Here is a 21197-nt window from a genome sequence, read left to right as displayed (position 1 = left end):
GGCAGGTTTTAGGGGTGTTTGGACGTCTGGGGGGTGGCAGGGCGTGTTTCGGGGCGTGGCAGGGTGTGCTTGGGGCGTGGCAGGGCGTGTTCGGGCGTGGCAGGGCGTGCTTGGGGCGTGGCAGGGCGTGTCTGGGGCATCTTAGGGGTGTGTAAGTCACGTTTTGGGGGGTGTTTGGACGTGCGGGGCGTGTCGGGGGTGTGTTTGGGCGTGGCAGGGTGTGTTTGGGGTGTGGCAGGGCGTGTTCGGGCGTGGCAGGGCGTGCTTGGGGCGTGGCAGGGCGTGCCTGGGGCGCCTTAGGGGCGTGTAAGTCACGTTTTGGGGGGTGTTTGGACGCGTGGGGCGCGTCGGGGGGGTGTCAGGGCGGGTCAGGGCGTGGCCGGGGCGTGGCCGGGGCGTGGCCGGGAGGGGGCGGGTACTCACGGGGAATAGGGGTGCGCGTGGGGGGCGATGCTGCGCTGGGTCCCCGTCTGCAGGACGTCTTGGGGGGTCATCATCACGTAGAACTGACCTGGGCGGGGCAGGGCGGGGCGGACACGCCCCAAGTCACCCTTCCCCCCCACCCCCCACCCCCATGCCGGGGTCCCCCCCCCCCCAAAAACCTGGGTGCACCCCCCCCCTAAGGTACCGGGGTCCCCCCCAAAACCCTGGGTCTCCATATTGGAGGGGGCCCCCCCCCGGATACCGGGGTCCCCCCCAAACCCCTGTGTCCCCACACATCGGGGGTCCCCCAAACCCCCGTCCCCCCAAATCCCTGGGTCCCCACATTGAGGGGGTCCCCCCAAAACCCCTGGGTCCCCCAAAACCCTCGGGTCCTCCAAACCCCTGGGTCCACACATTGGGGGTCCCCCCAAAACCCCTGGGTCCCCACATTGAGGGGGTCCCCCCAAAACCCCCGGGTCCCCCCAAACCCCTGGATCCCACATTGAGGGGTCCCCCCCAAACCCCTGGGTCCCCACATTGGGGGGTCGCCCCCCCACCCGGGTCCCCCCAAACCCCTGGGTCCCCACACTGGGGGGTCTCCCCAAAACCCCTGGGTCCCCCCCAAACCCCTGGGTCCCCACATTGAGGGGTCCCCCCAAAACCCCCGGGTCCCCCAAAACCCCTGGGTCCCCACATTGAGGGGGTCCCCCCAACCCCCGGGTCCCCCAAAACCCCTGGGTCCCCACATTGAAGGGGTCCCCCCTCCCACCCGGGTCCCCCCAAATCCTGGGTCCCCACATTGAGGGGGTCCCCCCAAAACCCCCGGGTCCCCCAAACCCCTGGGTCCCCACATTGAGGGGGGTCCCCCCAAAACCCCTGGGTCCCCCCAAACCCCTGGGTCCCCACACTGGGGGGTCCCCCCAAAACCCCTGGGTCCCCCCAAACCCCTGGGTCCCCACATTGAGGGGGTCCCCCCAAAACCAACCGGGTCCCCCAAACCCTGGGTCCCCACACTGGGGGGTCCCCCCAAACCCTGGGTCCCCCCAAACCCCTGGGTCCCCAAACCCCCGGGTCCCCCCAACCCCTGGGTCCCCACACTGGGGGGTCCCCCCAAAACCCCTGGGTCCCCCCCAAACCCCTGGGTCCCCACATTGAGGGGGTCCCCCCAAAACCACCGGGTCCCCCCAACCCTGGGTCCCCACACTGGGGGGTCCCCCCAAAACCCGGGGTCCCCCAAAACCCCTGGGTCCCCCAAACCCTCGGGGTCCCCCCAACCCGTGGGTCCCCCCAAAACCCCACATTGGGGGGACCCCCCCCCCCAAAACCGGGGTCCCCCTCCACCTCCAGCCTGCGCCAGGGCGGGGTCGGCCTGGACGGACACGGTCCCCTCCCCCCCCCCAGGCGAATCGAGCTTCGGCCCCGCCCTCGGCCCCGGGGGCTCCCCCCCGTACTGAAGGGGTCTCTGGATCACGGCCTGCGGGCACCCCAAAACCCCCGGGTCACCCCAAATGTCTGGGTCACCCCCCCCCCCCCCCATGGACACCTGGGTGCCACCCCCCACAACCTCTGCATCCCCCAAACCCCTGGGTCCCCCCCAAACCCCCACGTCCCCCCAAATCCCCGGGGTCCCCCAAACCCCGGGGTCCCCCCAAACCCCCGGGTCCCCCAACCCCCGCGTCCCCCCAACCCCCCGGGTGCCCCCAAACCCCCGCGTCCACCCCAACCCCCCGGCTCCCCCAACCCCCCGGGTGCCCCCCCCGAACCCCTGGGTCCCCCAAACCCCTGCGTCCCCCCAACCCCCGGGTGCCCCCAAACCCCCCGCTCCCCCCCAACCCCCTGGTGCCCCCCGAACCCCCGGGTGCCCCCAAACCCCCAGCTCCCCCCCACCCTCTGGGTCCCCCCCAACCCCGCGTCCCCCCAAACCCCCGGCTCCCCCCCAAACCCCAGGTCCCCCCCAAACCCCCGGGTCCCCCCCCAACCCCCCGGGTGCCCCCAAACCCCCGGGTGCCCCCAACCCCCAGGTCCCCCCCGAACCCGTATCCCCCCAAACCCCTGGGTCCCCAACCCCCCGGCTCCCCCCCAACCCCCCGGGTGCCCCCCGAACCCCCGGGTGCCCCCACCTGGGTGGCCCCGGCGAAGGTGGAGACAACGCTGACGGCGGCGCCCTCGGGGCCCTCGAGCGGGGCCTCCGTCACCTGCACCACCCGGTAGGTGACCTGGGGGGAGGGGCGGGGGGCACCGGGGTCACGGCGGGGTCACGGCGGGGTCACGGGGGTCACAGCCCCTCCCCCCACCCCCCAAGTAGAGACACCCCCCCCAGCGGTGACACCCCCTTGGGATACCCCATAACTCTTGGGTGCCGCCTCTCTCCCCCCCCCCAGCACCCCTTGGGTGCCCCCCAGGACCCCCCAGCACCCTTGGGACCCCCCCAGCACCCCCTGGGACCTCCCCCAGCACCCTTGAGTGCCCCCCAGCACCCTTGGGACCCCCCCCCAGCACCCCCTGGGACCTCCCCCAGCACCCTTGGGTGCCCCCCAGCACCCTTGGGAACCCCATGTCCCCAGCACCCTTGGGACCCCCCCAGCACCCCCTGGGACCTCCCCCAGCACCCTTGGGTGCCCCCCAGCACCCTTGGGAACCCCATGTCCCCCCAGCACCCTTGGGACCCCCCCAGCACCCCCTGGGACCTCCCCCAGCACCCTTGGGTGCCCCCCAGCACCCTTGGGAACCCCATGTCCCCCCAGCACCCTTGGGACCCCCCCAGCACCCCCTGAGACCTCCCCAGCACCCTTGGGTGCCCCCCAGCACCCTTGGGAACCCCATGTCCCCCCAGCACCCTTGGGACCCCCCCCCAGCACCCCTGGGACCTCCCCCAGCACCCTTGGGTGCCCCCCAGCACCCCTGGGAACCCCATGTCCCCCCCAGCACCCTTGGGACCCCCCCCAGCACCCCCTGGGACCTCCCCCAGCACCCTTGGGTGCCCCTCCAGGACCCCCTGGGACCCCCATGTCCCCCCAGCACCCTTGGGACACCCCCCAGCACCCCCTGGGACCTCCCCAGCACCCTTGGGTGCCCCTCCAGGACCCCCGGGACCCCCATGTCCCCCAGCACCCTTGGGACCCCCCCCAGCACCCCTGGGACCCCCCCCAGCACCCTTGGGTGCCCCTCCAGGACCCCCTGGGACCCCCATGTCCCCCCAGCACCCTTGGGTGCCCCCCTGACACCCCCCATGACACCCCCCCAGCCCCCCTGGGACCCCTGCCCAGCACCCATGGGTGCCCAACCCCCCCTCCGCCCCCTGGGACCCCTCCCCAGCACCCATGGGTGCCCCCTCCACCCCCGTATCCTCCTCCCCAGCCCCCCAGGACCCCTCCCAGCCCTCTCCCCACACCACCCATGGGTGCAACCCCCCCCCCAGCACCCCTGGGACCCCTCCCCAGCACCCATGGGTACCCAACCCCCCCTCCACCCCCCCTGGGACCCCTCCCCAGCACCCATGGGTGCCCCCCAGCCCCCCCGGGACCCCTCCCCAGCACCCATGGGTACCCAACCCCCCCTCCACCCCCCCTGGGACCCCTCCCCAGCACCCATGGGTGCCCCCCAGCCCCCCCCGGGACCCCTCCCCAGCCCCATGGGTGCCCCCTCCACCTCCATATCCCCCTCCCCAGCCCCCCCGGGACCCCCCCCCCCCAGCACCCATGGGTGCTCCCCCCCCCCCCCACCTGGCCGCCGTTGCTCTCCGTCCGGAACTGGTACTGGAGCCCGGAATCGGCGAAAGCTCCGGGGACGGGGACGGGGACGCTGGCGATGGCCACCGCCGCCTCCTCCCCCGGCGCCCCCTCCCCTGCGCCACAGCACCCATGGGTGACCCCCAAAGCCCTGGGTGCCCCCCCAAAGCCCTGGATCCCCCCCAAACCCCTGGGTACTCCAAAATATGTGGGTGCCCCCCCAAACCCCTGGGTGCTCCCAGACCCCTGGGTGCCCCCCCCAGACCCCTGGGTGCCCCCCCAAACCCTGGGTGCCCTCCAACCCCTGGGTACCCCCAAATATGTGGGTGCCCCCCCAAACCCCTGGGTGCCCCCCCCAAACCCTGGGTGACCCCAGACCCCTGGGTGCCCCCCACCCCTGGGTGCCCCCCCAGACCCCTGGATCCCCCCCAAACCCCTGGGTGCCCCCCAACCCCTGGGTACTCCAAAATATGTGGGTGCCCCCCCAAACCCCTGGGTGCTCCCAGACCCCTGGGTGCCCCCCCAAACCCCTGGGTGCCCCCCGACCCCTGGGTGCCCCCAGACCCTGGGTGCCCCCCCACCCCTGGGTGCCCCCCCAAGCCCTGGGTGCCCCCCCCCACCCCTGGGTGCCCCCCAAACCCCTGGGTGCCCCCCCACCCCTGGGTGCCCTCACCCTCCTGCAGGTCAACGCCCTCTTCGGCCTCTTGGCTTTTCTCGTGGCTGGGGGGGAGGGGGGGGGGGGCAAAGGTCACGACCCCTGGGGGGACCCAGACCCCCCCCCCCTTTTGGGTCCCCCCCCACACTTTTGGGGTGCTCCCCCCCATTCCCTCCCCACATTTTTGGGGTCCCTCTATTTGCCCCCTCCCCTCCCCCACTTTGGATCCCCCCTCTTTGGGGTCCCCCTTTGCCCCCCGCCCCCATTTTGGGGTGTCCCCCCCCACACTTTTGGGGTTCCCCTCCGTTTTGGGACCCCCCCTCTTTGGGACCCCCCGCAATTTGCCCCCCCCTTTTTGGGTTCCCCCCTTTTTTGCCCCCCCCCCCACTTTTGAGATCCCCCCGATTTAAGGGTCTCCCCCATTGCCCTCCCTTTTTGGGTCCCCTCTATTTGCCCCCCCATTTAACCCCCCCTTTTGGGGTTCCTCCCCTTTACCCCCCCCCCTTTTGGGGCCCCCCCTATTTGTCCCCCCCTTGGGGTCCTCCCATTCCCCCCCACACACACTTTTGGGGTCCCCCCCCCCCTTTTTGCCCCCCCGCATTGGGGTCCCCCCATTCCCTCCCCCACTTTTGGGGTCCTCCCATTTCCCCCCTCAAGTCCCCCCCCTCTTTTTGCCCCCCCCCCTTTGGGGTCCCCCCATTCCCCCAAATCCCCCCCCCTTTGGAGCCCCCCCCTTGGGGTCCCCCCATCCCCCCCCCACTTTTGGTGCCCCCCCCATTCCCCCCCAAATCCCCCCCCCCTTTGGAGCCCCCCCCCTTGGTCCCCCCATTCCCCCCCCCCACTTTTAGGGTCCCCCCATTCCCCCCCCCACTTTTGGGGTCCCCCCCACTGCCCCCCCAAATCCCCGTTTTCGAGCCTCTGTCCCCCTTGCCCCCCCTCCCCCCCCCTTTTGCCCCACCCCTCCTCCCATTTTGGGGCCCCCCCCCGAATTTAGGGTGCCCCCCCCAATTTTAGGGTGCCCCCCAATTTTAGGGTGCCCCCCCCCCAATTTTGGGGTCCCCCCCCTTACCTGGGGGCAGCGGAGCCGGCGGCCGTATCCAGCCCGGGGTCGAGCATGTCCATGGGGGGGGGGGGGGTCCCTTGGGGGTGGGGGGAGGGGCTGGGGTCCCGTAGGGTGGGGGAGGGGCTGGGGGGGGGTCCCTAAGGGTGGGGGGAGGGGCTGGGGGGGGGGGTGTCCCTGGATAAAGGGGAGGGGAGGGTCTAAAAGGGGGGGGGGTCCCTGGTTAAAGGAAGGGGGGGTCCTTGGGGGTGGGGGAGGGTCTAAAGGTGGGGGAGGGGTCCCTGGATAAAGGGGGGGGTCCCCCTAAGGGTGGGGGAGGGGGGTGGGGAAGGTCCCTAAAGGTGGGGGAAGAGGACAGGGGGGGTCCCTAAGGAGGGGGGTGGGGAGGGGGATGGGGGGGTCCTTAAAGGTGGGGAGAGGGGGAGGGGGGGGGTCCCTAAAAGTGGGGGAGGGGGATAGGGGGGTCCCTAAAGGTGGGGGGGTCGGGGGTCGGGGTGGGGAAGCGGGGGGAGGGTAGCGGGGAGGGTGGGGGAGGGGAGGAAGGGGGGAGGGGGGGGGGAAAGGGGGGTGAAGGGGCGCTCCCGGTTCTCTTCCCCCCCTCCCCCCCTTTTTTTCCCCCCCCCCCCTCCCCTTTCCCACCGGCGGCCGAGTGATCACGGGGCCAAACACCCGCGTCACGTGCGTGGGGGGGGGGGGTTGGGTGGGTTGCGCGCGGCCCTTCCCCTTCCCCCCCCCTTCCCCCCCCTTTTTTCCCACACCACCCCCCCCCCTTTCCTCCTCCGCTCCGCGCGCGCGTGGGGAGGGGGGGGGTCTCCCCTCCCCTCCCCCCCCCTTTTCCCCTTCCGCCGTCCCCTCCCCCCCTCCCCTCCCCCCTCCCCGCCACGGGTTGGGGTTTTTGGGTTTTTTTTTTTGGGGGGGGAGGGGTTTTTTTTTTTGGGGGGGGTTTTGGGTTTTTCTGGGTTTTTTGGGGGGTTCCCCCCCCCCCCCCCCCCCGCGACCTCCCGGCTCCGGGCCCCGCGATCGCGGCGAAACGAACGTTGCGGCAGCGGCGTGGGGGGGGGAGGGGCGGGGGGGGAGGGGGGAGGAGGAGGTGGAGGGGGGGGAGGGGCAGGGCGCCGCCGGAAGGGGGAGGGCTTGGAGGGGGAGAGCGCAGGCGCGCGGGAAAAGGGCCCCTCCCCCCCACCCCGAGACTTCCGGGTTGGCCACGCCCACATGGTGGGGGGGGGAGGGGGAGGGCTATAGGGTCCTGGGGTGGGGGGTGGGTCGTAGAGTGGGGGGGAGGGGCCTGTGGGGTGACAGGGGGAACCTATAGAACCCGGAAGAGCCCCTATAGGAACTGGGAGGGACGTATAGGACCCGGAAGAGCCCCTATAGGAACTGGGAGGGACGTATAGGACCCGGAAGAGCGCTTATAGGAACTGGGAGGGACATATAGGACCCGGAAGAGCCCCTATAGCGAACCGAGGGGGGGCTAGAAGACCTAGGGGGGGCCTATAGGGTGCCAGGGAGCCCCTATACAACCCGGAGCACCCTATAGTGATGCAGGGAGCCCCTCTAGCACCCGGGAGAGCCCCTATAGGAACTGGGGAGGACATATAGAATGCGAAGAGCCCCTATAGCAAACCGAGGGGGGCTAGAACACCTAGAGGGGACCTATAGGGTCCCAGGGAACCCCTATACAGCCCGGAGCACCCTATAGTGACTCAGGGAGCCCTTATAGGAACTGGGGGGGGATGTATAGGACCTGGAAGAGCCCCAATAGCGAACCGAGGGGGGGCTGGAAGACCTAGGAGGGGCCTATAGGATCTCAGGAGCCCCTATAGGAACTGGGGAGGGACGTCTAGAACCCGGAAGAGCCCCCGTAAGAACTGTAGAGGGAGCAAACCAAAGGGGGGCTAGAACACCTAGGGGGGGCCTATAGGGTCCCAGGGAGCCCCTATACAAGCTGGGGTACCCTATAGTGACTCAGGGAGTCCCTGTAGCACGTGGAAGAGCCCCTATAGGAATGGGGGAGGGATGTATAGAACCCGGAAGAGCACCTATAGGAACTGCGGAGGGACATATAGGACCCGGGAGAGTGCCTATAGGAACTGGGGAGGGACGTATAGAACCCGGAAGAGCCCCCATAGCGAACAGAGGGGGCCTAGAACAGCTGGGGGGGCCTATAGGGTCCCAGGAAGCCCCTATACAAGCCGGGTACCCTATAGTGACTCAGGGAGCCCTTATGGCACCCGGAAGAGCCCCTATAGGAACCGGGGAGGGACGTACAGAACCCGGAAGAGCCCCTATAGGAAACCGGGGGGGGGGGGGGCTAGAACACCTGGGGGGGGCCTCGAACACCTGGGGGGGGCCCCTATAGCACCTGGGAAAACCCTATAGGAACTGGGGAGGGACGTATAGGACCCAGAAAAGCCCCTATAGCAAACAGAGGGGGAACTACAACACCTGGGGGGGCTACAGCTCCCAGGGAGCCCCTATACAAGCTGGGGTACCCTATAGTGACTCAGGGAGTCCCTATAGCACCTGGAAAAGCCCCTATAGGATCTGGGGAGGGATGTACAGAATCCGGAAGAGCCCCATAGGAACTGGGGAGGGACATATAGGACCCGGGAGAGTGCCTATAGGAACTGGGGAGGGACGTATAGAACCCAGAAGAGCCCCTATAGCGAACCGAGGGGGGACTACAACACCTGGGAGGGGGCTATAGGGTCCCAGGGAGCACCTATGCAACCTGGGGCACTCTATAGTGACTCAGGGAGCCCCTATAGGAACAGGGGAGGGATGTATAGAACCCGGAAGAGCCCCTATAGCGAACCGAGGGGGGCCTAGAACAGCTCAGGGGGTTTATAGCATCCTAGGGAGCCCCTATAGCATCCAGAAGAGCTCTATAGCAACCTAGGGGGGGCTATAGGGTCCCAGGGAGCCCCTATAGCATCCTGAGAATCCCTATAGTGCCCCGGAAGGGCAGGTATGTTGACTGTGGGGGCTCCTATAGCACCTGGAGTCGCTCTATAGTGTCCGGGGAGCCCCTACAGCAGCTGGAGGAGCCGTATAGCATCCGAAAGAGCTCCTATAACGCCCGGAGGAGCCCTATAGGGTCCCAGGGGGGCCCCATAGTGCCTTTGGGGGCCCCTATAGAATCTCAGGGGGCCCTATATTGCTTGAGGGGGCTCCTATAGCACTTGTAAGACTATATATGGCACTATAGGAGAACCTATAGCATGTACAAGGGCTTCTATAGCACCTGGGTATAGCACCTGGGCAGCCCCTGTACTGTCAGTGGTGACTCCTATAGCACCCAGAGGAGCCCTATAGGGTCCAAGGGAGCTCCTATAGCACCTGGGGGTGGGCTATAGTGTCCTAGAGAGGCCCTATAGCACCTGAAGGAGCCCTATAGGATCCAAGGGGGGTTCCTATAGCAGCTGGGGAGGGGCTATAGTGTTCCAGAGGAGCCCTATAGGGTCCAAGGGGACTCCTATAGCACCTCGGGGCGGGCTATAGTGTCCTAGTGGGGCCCTATAGCACCTGGAGGAGCCCTATAGGGTCCAAGGGGGCTCCTATAGCACCTGTGAGGGTGGGCTATAGTGTCCTAGAGAGGCCCTATAGCACCTGAAGGAGCCCTATAGGATCCAAGGGGGGTTCCTATAGCAGCTGGGGAGGGGCTATAGTGTCCTAGTGGGGCCCTATAGCACCTGGAGGAGCCCTATAGGGTCCAAGGGGGCTCCTATAGCACCTGTGAGGGTGGGCTATAGTGTCCTAGAGGGACCCTATAGTACTTGGAGGAGCCCTATAGGGTCCAAAGGGGCCCTATAGCACCTGGAGGGGTGGCTATAGTGTCCAGAGGGGCCGTATATCACCTGTTGGGTCTCCTATAGCATCCGGCGGAGCCCTATAGGGTTCCGGGTGGCTCCTATAGCACATGGAGGGGGTCCCCGCCACCCGCCCACCCCCCCCATATGGTTCCCGGGGGCTCCCTATAGAAACCTCCCCCACCCCCCTATAGCCCTGGGGTCCTATAGGCGCCTCCTTCGCCCCCCAGCACCTATAGGACCCCCTATAGCCCCCGGCCCCTATAGCTCGGCTTCCCCCGCAGGTAGGCGTGGCTTCGGGCACGTCCGGTTTATTGGGGGGGGTCACCGGGGTCAAAGGTCACGGTGGGGGGAGGGGCCTCGTTAGGGGAGTTAATGAGGGGCGGCCCCCGGGCGGGGCAATAAATAACTATGGGGGGGCGGGGCCTGCCTGGAGGGGTGGGGCCAAGGGCGGGGCCTCCTGGCCATGCACAAAGGCCGGTGGGTGGAGCCTAGCTGGGGGTGGGTGGAGCTGAGGAGGTGGAGGGCGGTGCCTAGGCTGCAGGAGGCGGAGCCTATGCTGTGGTGGGCGGAGTCTAGACCACAGTGGGTGGTGCCTAGGCTGAGGTGGGCGGAGACAGCTGCAGTGGGTGGAGCCTAGGCTATGGTGGGTGGAGCTAGACAGCAATGGGTGGAGCCTAGACCACAGTGGGGTGGTGCCTAGGCTGAGGTGGGCGGGGCTAGCTGCAGTGGGCAGAGCCTGGGCCATGGTGGGTGGAGCTAGACAGCAGTGGGTGGAGCCTAAGCATCAGTGGGAGGTTCCTAGGCCACAGTGGGTGGAGCCAGCCACAGTGGGCGGAGCCTCTTGTCACTGGGTGGAGCCACTGTGGGCGTGTCCATATGCTGGTGGGTGGAGCCAGCCAGCAGCAGGCGTGGCAGAGCCCTCACTGGCCAGATCCCGCAGTGGGCGTGGCCGGCAGATGGGGGCGTGTCCAATGCCGGGTGGGTGTGGCTTAAGGCCCAGTGGGAGTGTCCAGAGCCCAGTGGGCGGAGCCTGAAGCCTCAACAAGCTGGGAGGGAGGTGCCATCAGCAGGGGGGCGTGTCCAGGAGGCAGGCGGGCGGAGCCAGGAGGCAATGGGTGTATCCGGGCGGCAGGTGGGTGGAGCCAGGAGGTGGTGGGCGTGTCCGGGCAGCAGTGGGCGTGTCCAGCGAGGGGCGGGGTCACTTGACACGGATCTCGGCGTACTCGGGGGTTCCTCGGGGGACCCCGGGCGGGTTTGGGGGAGGGGCCGGTTCCGGGGGGGCTCCCGGCCCCTCCCCCACCCCCAGCGCCCACCGGCCCACGGCCCCGCGCAGCCAGCGGGCCTGGGGACAGCGGCAGGGCACCGTCACCCCCCGGGTCCCCCCATGTCCCCAATGTCCCCCCATGTCCCCCCAATGTCCCCCACATCCCCAATGTCCCCGTGTCCCCCCATGTCCCCAATGTCCCCCATGTCCCCCCATGTCCCCAATGTCCCCGTGTCCCCCCCATGTCCCCATGTCCCCAATGTCCCCCCATGTCCCCAATGTCCCCGTGTCCCCCCATGTCCCCATGTCCCCAATGTCCCCCCATGTCCCCCCATGTCCCCAATGTCCCCGTGTCCCCCCATGTCCCCATGTCCCCAATGTCCCCCCATGTCCCCATGTCCCCAATGTCCCCCATGTCCCCCATGTCCCCCATGTCCCCCCAATGTCCCCCCCATCCCCAATGTCCCCGTGTCCCCCCATGTCCCCAATGTCCCCCCATGTCCCCACGTCCCCCCATGTCCCCCATGTCCCCGTGTCCCCCCATGTCCCCCCATGTCCCCAATTTCCCCCCATGTCCCCCCATGTCCCCCATGTCCCCCCATGTCCCCCCATGTCCCCCATGTCCCCCCATGTCCCCAATGTCCCCGTGTCCCCCCATGTCCCCATGTCCCCAATGTCCCCCCATGTCCCCCCATGTCCCCCCATGTCCCCAATGTCCCCAATGTCCCCCATGTCCCCCCATGTCCCCCATGTCCCCCCATGTCCCCCCATGTCCCCAATTTCCCCCATGTCCCCCCATGTCCCCCCATGTCCCCAATGTCCCCCCATGTCCCCCCATGTCCCCATGTCCCCAATGTCCCCCCATGTCCCCAATGTCCCCCCATGTCCCCCCATGTCCAATTACCCCCCATGTCCCCCATGTCCCCAATGTCCCCCCATGTCCCCAACGTCCCCCCATGTCCCCCATGTCCCCCCATGTCCCCCATGTCCCCCATGTCCCCCCATGTCCCCCATGTCCCCCCATGTCCCCATGTCCCCCCATGTCCCCAACGTCCCCCCCTGCTCCCCCCGAACCTGCAGGGGGCGCCGCTCGGGGTCGGGTTCCCCGCCCTGCCCGGGCGGGGGCTGCACCGGGGGGGTCACCTCGGGGCTTCCCGCCGCCTTCCTGCATGGGGTCAGGGGTCAAGGGTCACGCCCTGACCCCTGACCCCGTCGTGGCCCCGCCCACTCCCCCCCCGCCGTGCCTCAGTTTCCCCCAACCCAACCCCACTCCCTCCCAACCCACCCTGAGGGGGGCGTGGCAAATCCCGGAGTGGGTGTGGCATCAGAAGGGGCGTGGCATCCTCATGGGGTGTGGTCTTGAGGGGCAGGGTCTCCGGGGGGGTGTGGCCGACCCATTGGGCGTGGCCTCCCCAGGGATGTCGCCTCTCCCAGGGGGCGGTGCCTCTTAGAGCCTCTTTGGGGGCGTGGCCTCCATGGGGGCGTGGCCTCCCACTGGGGGTGGTCTCCACAGAGGGTGTGGTCTCCCAATCAGGTGTGGCCTCCTCAGGGGGCGTGCTCTCCCAGGGGGTGTGGCCTCCTCAGGGGGCGTGCTCTCCCAGGGGGTGTGGCCTCCCCAGGGATGTGGCCTCTCCCAGGGGGTGTTGCCCCTCTTGGGCCTCCCGGGGGGGGGCGTGGCCTCCATATGGGCGTGGCCTCTCGGGGGGTTGTCCCATCGGGGGCGTGGCCTACTGGAGGCGTGGCCTGATAGGGCGTGGCCTCCCCAGGGGGGCAGGGCGTCTCCCAGGGAATAGGGATAGGGCGGGGTTGGGCACTTTCCCTTCCCATGGGCGGGCCCCCCCCCGTGGGCGTGGCCCCCCGTGGGCGTGGCCCCCCTCCCGCGGGTGGGCGGGGCCAGCCCGGGGGCGTGTCTCACTTGCGACGGCTCTGGCTGAGGTAGCAGACGAGGGCGATGACGATGGCGAAGGCCACCACGGCCCCGACCGGCCCCACCTTGGCCCAAACCAGCCCCCCTGGGGGGGGCAAAGAGGGGTCGGGGGGGGGGGGCAAGACCCCCCCCTCCGGGGGGCAAGAACCCCTCCCCCGCCATGGGAACGCAGCCTGGGAAATTCCCACGCCCCTCCCCCCCCAAAATAGGGGCGGGGCGGGCACATCCCACCCTGGGGGGAGGGGAATAAACTCGGGGGGGGGGGGGCAAATACCCCCGGAGGGGGGGGACACACCGGGTGACGCGGTGACAAGTGACGGTGACACCCGGATGGGTGACAAGGTGACAGGCGGGGATTTGGGGTGATTCCCATCCCCCTCCCCCCCCCCCCCCAAAAAGGGGTCAACGGGGCGTGGGAAAACTCTGGCAATAATTCCCGCACCCCCCAAGCATCCCTGGAGGGTGACACCGAGTGACGGTGACACCCGAACGGGTGACACGGTGACACCCAGATGGGTGACAAGGTGACAGGCGGTTCCCGATGGGATTTGGGGTGATTCCCACCCCCCCATATTGGTCGTTGGGGGTGTGGGAAAATCCTGGCAATAATTCCCGCACCCCACAACTGTCCCTGGTGGGGGGGTGACACCGGGTGACGGTGACAAGCGACGGTGACACTCCGGGTGACGCGGGGTGACTTACCGGGATGATGGAAACGTAATTGTTGCCGGACGCTGCCGTGGGGGTTGTGGGCGGAGCAAAGGACGGCCAATCGGGGGTCAAGCGTCCCCCGAAGCGTGAGGACGCCGGTGACGGTGACGACCCCCCCTGTACCCCGTCCCGGGGTGGTGACGGTGTAATCGCGGTGACCCTCGGTGACGGTGACGTTTCGGGATGGGAGGTCAAAGGTCACGGCCGGTTCGGGAATGGCGGAGGCCGAACAAACGCACCGGGCCCCATCCCCCCCCGGGGTGCAGCGGGAATCGGGGAGAAGGATGGGGGGGACTGCGGGGGAGGGGGGGGGGACACCCCGAAATGTCAGCAGGGGACCCAGGAGTTTGGGGGACCCCCATAACGCAGCTGGGACCCCAAAAGCACACCCAGGACTCACAATACCCCCATTAGGGACCCCAATACTCCCCAGGGACGCCAAATTCCTCCCCTTAGGGACCCCAGTACTCCCCTAGATACCCCAAAACCCCCCTCGGAACCCCCAAAATGCCCCCCTTAGTGACCCCCGCTATTCCCTTAGGGACCCCAATACCTCCCCTAGACACCCCAATACTCCCCTAGAGACCCCAAAACCCCCTTGGGACCCTCAAACACCTCTCTCATGGACCCCCACTGTTCCCTTAGGGACCCCAATACCTTCCCTAGACACCCCAATACCCCCCTTAGACACCCTGATACCCCAATACTCCCCTAGAGACCCCAATACCCCCTTGGGACCCCCAAAATGCCCCCTTTAGGGACCCCACTATTCCCTTAGGGACCCCAATACCCCTCCCTTAGGACCCCAATACCCCCATTAGCCGCCCTGATATCCCCCCAATACCCCCCATAGACACCCCAAATACCCCCTTAGACACCCCAATACCCCCCTATAACACTCCAATACCCCCTTAGACACCCCAATAACCACTTAGGGACCCCAATACCCCCCTTAGGACCCCAATACCCCCCGTAGGCACCCCAAATACCCCCTTAGACACCCCGATACCCCCCTATAACACTCCAATACCCCCTTAGACACCCCAATAACCCCTTAGGACCCCAATACCCCCCATAGACACCCCAAATACCCCCTTAGACACCCCAATAACCCCCTATATGACTCCAATACCCCCTTAGACACCCCAATACTCCCTTAGGGACCCCAATACCCCCCTTAGGACCACAATTACTACCCCTAGGGACCCCAATACTCCCTTAGGGACCCCAATACCCCCCTTAGGGCCACAATTACTACCCCTAAGGACCCCAATACTCCCTTAGACACCCCAATAACCCCTTAGGGACCCCAATACCCCCCTTAGGACCACAATTACTACCCCTAGGGACCCCAATACCCCCTTAGGGAGCCCAATACCCCCCTTAGGACCACAATTACTACCCCTAAGGACCCCAATACTCCCTTAGGGACCCCAATACCCCCCTTAGGACCACAATTACTACCCTTAGACACCCCAATACCCCCTTAGGGACCCCAATACCCCCCTTAGGGCCACAATTACTACCCCTAAGGACCCCAATACTCCCTTAGACACCCCAATAACCCCTTAGGGACCCCAATACCCCCCTTAGGACCACAATTACTACCCCTAGGGACCCCAATACCCCCTTAGGGACCCCAATACCCCCCTTAGGACCACAATTACTACCCCTAGGGACCCCAATACTCCCTTAGGGACCCCAATACCCCACTTAGGACCACAATTACTACCCCTAGGGACCCCAATACCCCCTTAGGGACCCCAATACCCCCCTTAGGGCCACAATTACTACCCCTAGGGACCCCAATACTCCCTTAGACACCCCAATAACCCCTTAGGGACCCCAATACCCCCCTTAGGACCACAATTACTACACCTAGGGACCCCAATACCCCCTTAGGGACCCCAATACCCTCCTTAGGACCACAATTACTACCCCTAAGGACCCCAATACTCCCTTAGACACCCCAATACCCCCTTAGGGACCCCAATACCCCCCTTAGGACCACAATTACTACCCCTAAGGACCCCAATACTCCCTTAGGGACCCCAATACCCCCCTTAGGACCACAATTACTACCCCTAGGGACCCCAATACTCCCTTAGGGACCCCAATACCCCCTTAGGGACCCCAATACCCCCCTTAGGACCACAATTACTACCCCTAAGGACCCCAATACTCCCTTAGGGACCCCAATACCCCCCTTAGGACCACAATTACTACCCCTAGGGACCCCAATAGTCCCTTAGACACCCCAATACCCCCTTAGGGACCCCAATACCCCTCTTAGGACCACAATTACTACCCTAGGGACCCCAATACTCCCTTAGGGACCCCAATAACCCCTTAGGGACCCCAATACCCCCCTTAGGACCACAATTACTACCCCTAAGGACCCCAATACTCCCTTAGGGACCCCAATACCCCCCTTAGGACCACAATTACTACCCCTAGGGACCCCAATACCCCCTTAGACACCCCAATACCCCCTTAGGGACCCCAATACCCCCCTTAGGACCACAATTACTACCCCTAAGGACCCCAATACTCCCTTAGGGACCCCAATACCCCCCTTAGGACCACAATTACTACCCCTAGGGACCCCAATACTCCCTTAGGGACCCCAATAACCCCTTAGGGACCCCAATACCCCCCTCAGGGCCACAATTACTACCCCTAGGGACCCCAATACTCCCTTAGACACCCCAATAACCCCTTAGGGACCCCAATACCCCCCTTAGGACCACAATTACTACCCCTAGGGACCCCAATACTCCCTTAGGGACCCCAATACCCCCCTTAGGACCACAATTACTACCCCTAAGGACCCCAATACTCCCTTAGACACCCCAATACCCCCTTAGGGACCCCAATACCCCACTTAGGACCACAATTACTACCCCTAGGGACCCCAATACCCCCTTAGGGACCCCAATACCCCCCTTAGGGCCACAATTACTACCCCTAGGGACCCCAATACTCCCTTAGACACCCCAATACCCCCTTAGGGACCCCAATACCCCCCTTAGGACCACAATTACTACCCCTAGGGACCCCAATACTCCCTTAGGGACCCCAATAACCCCTTAGGGACCCCAATACCCCCCTTAGGACCACAATTACTACCCCTAAGGACCCCAATACTCCCTTAGGGACCCCAATACCCCCCTTAGGACCACAATTACTACCCCAAGGGACCCCAATACTCCCTTAGGGACCCCAATACCCCCCTAGGGACCCCAATACCCGCCCCCGCACCCCCAAAACTCACACTCAACGGTGAGGTTGAAGGCGAGGCTGCTCTCCCCGTGCTGGTTCTCGGCCCGGCACAGGTATTCCCCGGCGTCCTCCGGTCTGGCGGCCGCCAAGGTCATGGTCACTTGGGGCTCGTAGACGGCGGTGGCCACCACCCGGCGTCCCCGTGTCACCGTCACGATGGGTGCCGGGTGACTGGCAGCACCGCAGGTCACCGTCACCGGGTCACCCGCCACCACCCAGAGGGAACCGTTGAGTATGGGTGAACGTGGGGCGTCTGTAAGGGGGGGGGGGGGAAAGGGGTGAGGGGGGGACCCAGGCATTCGGCGGGGGGACCCAGGTATTTGGGGGGGACCCAGGTGTTTGGGGGGGGGTATAGGTGATGGGGGGACCCAGGGGTTTGGGGGGACACCCAAGCATTTGGGGGGACCCCGGCATTTGGAGGGGACCCAGGCGTTCAGGGGGAGACCCAGGCATTTGGGGGGGGGGACCCAGGTGCTTGGGGGGAGACCCAAGCATTTGGGGGGGACCCAGGTATTTGGAGGGAGACCCAGGCATTCATTTGGGGGAGACCCAAGCATTTGGGGGGGACCCAGGTATTTGGAGGGAGACCCAGGCATTCATTTGGGGGAGACCCAGGCATTTGGGGGGCACCCAGGCATTCGGGGAACCCAGGCGTTCACGGGGACCGAGAAGGGACCCTCCCAAGGGACCCATGGGTGCCCCTAGAAGGGGTCCCCCAAAAGGGACCCATGTATGCCCCAAGAAGGGACCCAGGAGTATCCCCCCCAAAAAAAAGGACCCATGGGTGCCCCAAGAAGAGGTTCTCCAAGAAGGGGACCCAAGCACGCCCCAACGAGGGTACCCAGGCGTGCCCCAAGAAGGGACCCAGGGGTGCCCCAAGAAGGGGTCCCCCAAAAAGGACCCATGTATGCCCCAAGAAGGGACCCACGAGTATCCCCCCCCAAAAAAAGGACCCATGGGTGCCCCAAGAAGAGGTTCTCCAAGAAGGGGTTCTGCAAGAAGGGGACCCAAGCGTGCCCCAATGAGGGGACCCAGGAGTGCCCCAAGAAGGCACCCATGGGTGCCCCAAGAAGGGGTTCTCCAAGAAGGGGACCCAAGCGCGCCCCAACGAGGGGACCCAGGCGTGCCCCAAGAAGGGACCCATGGATGCCCCAAGAAGAGGTTCTCCAAGAAGGGGTTCTCCAAAAAGGGGACCCAAGCGCGCCCCAACGAGGGGACCCAGGCGTGCCCCAAGAAGGGACCCAGGGGTGCCCCAAGGAGGGGGGACCCCAGGCGTACCCCCACCCCCAACCCCCACAACGGGCGCCTCTCACAAGCCACGTGAAGCTGAAGACTCCGGTTATGGCGTCCGTGCCGGTTCTCGGCCACGCAACTGTAGGTGCCGGCGTGATCCGGTTCCACTCCGGGTAAAAACAGGCGGAGAGCGGTTGAAACCGGTTCTTCCCGTAAAACCGTGACCCCCCGAAACCAAGAGAGTAACGGGGGTGGTCGTCCTTCGGCTTCGCACCCTAATTCTACCGGGGTTCCTTCCACCGCTTCGTTTGGACCTGAGACCTCCAGCACCCGTGGCTCATCTGGAGGGGGGGATGGGGATGGGGTTTGGGGGGGACGCAGGTGTCTGAGGGGGGGGGGTGACCCAGGCATCCGAACCCCAACTTACACTGAACATCAAGGGCGACGGAAGCCTGGAAAGCCAAGGTGCTGTTGGTGAAGGCCACCTTACAACCCAAACGCCGGCCACCATCTTCTCGACGGGGTCGAAATCGTAGAAGGGTCAAGATGGTGCCGGCTCCGGCCGCATCCTCTCGTAATTCCCGTTCGGATGCTTCCAGAAGTTCCTCGATCCCTTCCCAACGCACCCGGGGTTGGAGCTGGGGACAGTTATCGGGGACGCGACATCGAAGTTCTACCTCTTCTCCTGCCACCAGTTCGGGAGGGATCTCCAGTACTGGTTCCTCTGGGAGGGGGGAGAGAACCCAGGTGTCCTGGACTGGGAACCCCCCCCCCCCCAGTTGGGGTGTGGGGACCCAGGTGTCCGGGACTGGGACCCCCAAAGGGACCCAGGCAACCAAGCCCCCTCCCCACCCCATCCCTAAAGCAGACCTGGGCGTCCGGACCCCCTAAAATGGGGTCCCAGGCACCCCATCCCCCTCCCCACCCCATCCCCAAAGCGGACCCGGGCGTCCAGACCCCCTAAAATGGGGTCCCAGGCATTTGAACCCCCTCCCCATCCCCTCCCCAAGGGGTCCCAGGCATCCCAGCCCCCTCCCCAAAGGGCACCCAGGCATCCCAGCCCCCTATAACGGGGTCCCAGGCATCCCAGCCCCCTCCCCAAAGGGCACCCAAGCATCCCAGCCCCCTCAAATGGGGACCCAGGCATCCCAGCCCCCTCCCCAAAGAGCACCCAGGCATCCCAGCCCCCTATAACGGGGTCCCAGGCATCCCAGCCCCCTCCCCAAAGGGCACCCAAGCATCCCAGCCCCCTATAATGGGGTCCCAGGCATCCCAGCCCCCTCCCCAAAGGGCACCCAAGCATCCCAGCCCCCTATAACGGGGTCCCAGACATCCCAGCCCCCTCCCCAAAGGGCACCCAGGCATCCCAGCCCCCTCAAATGGGGTCCCAGGCATCCCAGCCCCCTCCCCAAAGGGCACCCAGGCATCCCAGCCCCCTATAACGGGGTCCCAGGCATCCCAGCCCCCTCCCCAAAGGGCACCCAAGCATCCCAGCCCCCTATAACGGGGTCCCAGGCATCCCAGCCCCCTCCCCAAAGGGCACCCAAGCATCCCAGCCCCCTCAAATGGGGTCCCAGGCATCCCAGCCCCCTCCCCAAAGAGCACCCAAGCATCCCAGCCCCCTCAAATGGGGTCCCAGGCATCCCAGCCCCCTTCCCAAATGGCACCCAAGCGTCCCAGCCCCCTATAACGGGGTCCCAGGCATCCCAGCCCCCTCCCCAGAGGGCACCCAAGCGTCCCAGCCCCCTATAACGGGGTCCCAGGCATCCCAGCCCCCTCCCCAAAGGGCACCCAAGCATCCCAGCCCCCTATAACGGGGTCCCAGGCATCCCAGCCCCCTCCCCAAAGAGCACCCAGGCATCCCAGCCCCCTATAATGGGGTCCCAGGCATCCCAGCCCCCTCAAATGGGGTCCCAGACATCCCAACCCCCTCCCCAAAAGGTTTTCCAGGCATCGGGACCCCCCCCCCCCCCAAAACTCACCCAAGACCTCCAACGTCGTATGTTCAGAGAAGCTGTACTGGTTATAACCCCCTAAATCACCCCGAAAATAATATTTCCCGGCTAATTCGGAACTGAGGGGTCCCAGTAACAGGGAACAATCGCGGACCCCCGGATCTCCCACCAGCCTCGCTCGTCCGGTGAAGCTCTCGTGGACGGCTCCTGTCCTCGAGCGGGCCACCACGGGGGGATAATTTTTGGGATAAGGGCTTCCAAAATACCACAAGCCGTGAACGGTGGCCGGCCGTAATTCTTCCGGGTAGCCAAAACGACAGGGTACGGCTACGCAGGTTCCCGAGAGCCCGGCTACCGCCGGGGGCATCCAGGCGGCCCAGGGGCCACCCGATGTCCCTAAAAAGAAGGGGACACCCACTGTCAGGTGGGACAATCCCCAGCCAGGGCGATAACAGGGTCCTGAGGATTCCTGGGGGGTCTAATAACGGGGTTCTGAGGGGCTATTGGGTCTAATAACGGGGTTCTAAGGGGCTATTGGGTCTAATAATGGGGTTCTGAGCATCTTCTGGGTCTAATAATGGGGTTTTGAGGGGCTATTGGGTCTAATAACGGGGTTCTGAGCATCTTCTGGGTCTAATACCGGGGGTTTGAGGGGCTGTTGGGTCTAATAACGGGGTTCTGAGCATCTTCTGGGTCTAATAACGGGGGTTTGAGGGGCTATTGGGTCTAATAACGGGGTTCTGAGCATCTTCTGGGTCTAATACCGGGGGTTTGAGGGGCTGTTGGGTCTAATAACGGGGTTCTGAGCATCTTCTGGGTCTAATAACGGGGGTTTGAGGGGCTGTTGGGTCTAATAATGGGGTTCTGAGCATCTTCTGGGTCTAATACTGGGGGTTTGAGGGGCTGTTGGGTCTAATAACGGGGTTCTGAGCATCTTCTGGGTCTAATAACGGGGGTTTGAGGGGCTGTTGGGTCTAATAACGGGGTTCTGAGCATCTTCTGGGTCTAATAACGGGGGTTTGAGGGGCTGTTGGGTCTAATAACGGGGTTCTGAGCATCTTCTGGGTCTAATAACGGGGGTTTGAGGGGCTGTTGGGTCTAATAACGGGGTTCTGAGCATCTTCTGGGTCTAATAACGGGGGTTTGA

The 21197-nt window shown here is 65.6% G+C and overlaps 2 protein-coding genes across 3 annotated transcripts; both read right to left on the bottom strand.

The window, feature by feature from the left end:
• Positions 1-416: 416 nt before the first annotated feature.
• Positions 417-5970, bottom strand: LOC142074411 (upstream stimulatory factor 2-like). 2 transcript variants are annotated; one of them, XM_075135019.1, is made up of 6 exons: positions 5876-5970; positions 4825-4871; positions 4146-4267; positions 2544-2639; positions 1765-1897; positions 417-511 (listed from the first exon to the last, which is right to left on the bottom strand). In XM_075135019.1, exons 1-6 carry the CDS (start codon positions 5926-5928, stop codon positions 420-422), a joined length of 543 nt encoding a protein of 180 aa, XP_074991120.1. In that variant the 5' UTR covers positions 5929-5970; the 3' UTR covers positions 417-419. The 2 variants fall into 2 exon arrangements, with proteins under 2 accessions (XP_074991120.1, XP_074991121.1); XM_075135020.1 differs by lacking the exon at positions 2544-2639.
• A 3962-nt stretch (positions 5971-9932) lies between these two features.
• MAG (myelin associated glycoprotein) lies at positions 9933-20432 on the bottom strand. The gene is made up of 8 exons (XM_075134962.1): positions 20078-20432; positions 18523-18819; positions 18176-18436; positions 16855-17115; positions 13572-13874; positions 12858-12954; positions 12017-12107; positions 9933-11020 (listed from the first exon to the last, which is right to left on the bottom strand). The coding sequence occupies exons 1-8, from the start codon at positions 20415-20417 to the stop codon at positions 10877-10879; spliced, it is 1794 nt and encodes a 597-aa protein (XP_074991063.1). The 5' UTR covers positions 20418-20432; the 3' UTR covers positions 9933-10876.
• Between the last annotated feature and the right edge of the window lie 765 nt (positions 20433-21197).

Source organism: Calonectris borealis, chromosome 35 (assembly GCF_964195595.1).
Source record: "Calonectris borealis chromosome 35, bCalBor7.hap1.2, whole genome shotgun sequence".
Lineage (NCBI taxonomy): Eukaryota > Metazoa > Chordata > Aves > Procellariiformes > Procellariidae > Calonectris > Calonectris borealis.
The sequence above is the reverse complement of the archived record's forward strand: the minus strand, read 5'-3'. Positions and strand labels throughout refer to the sequence as shown.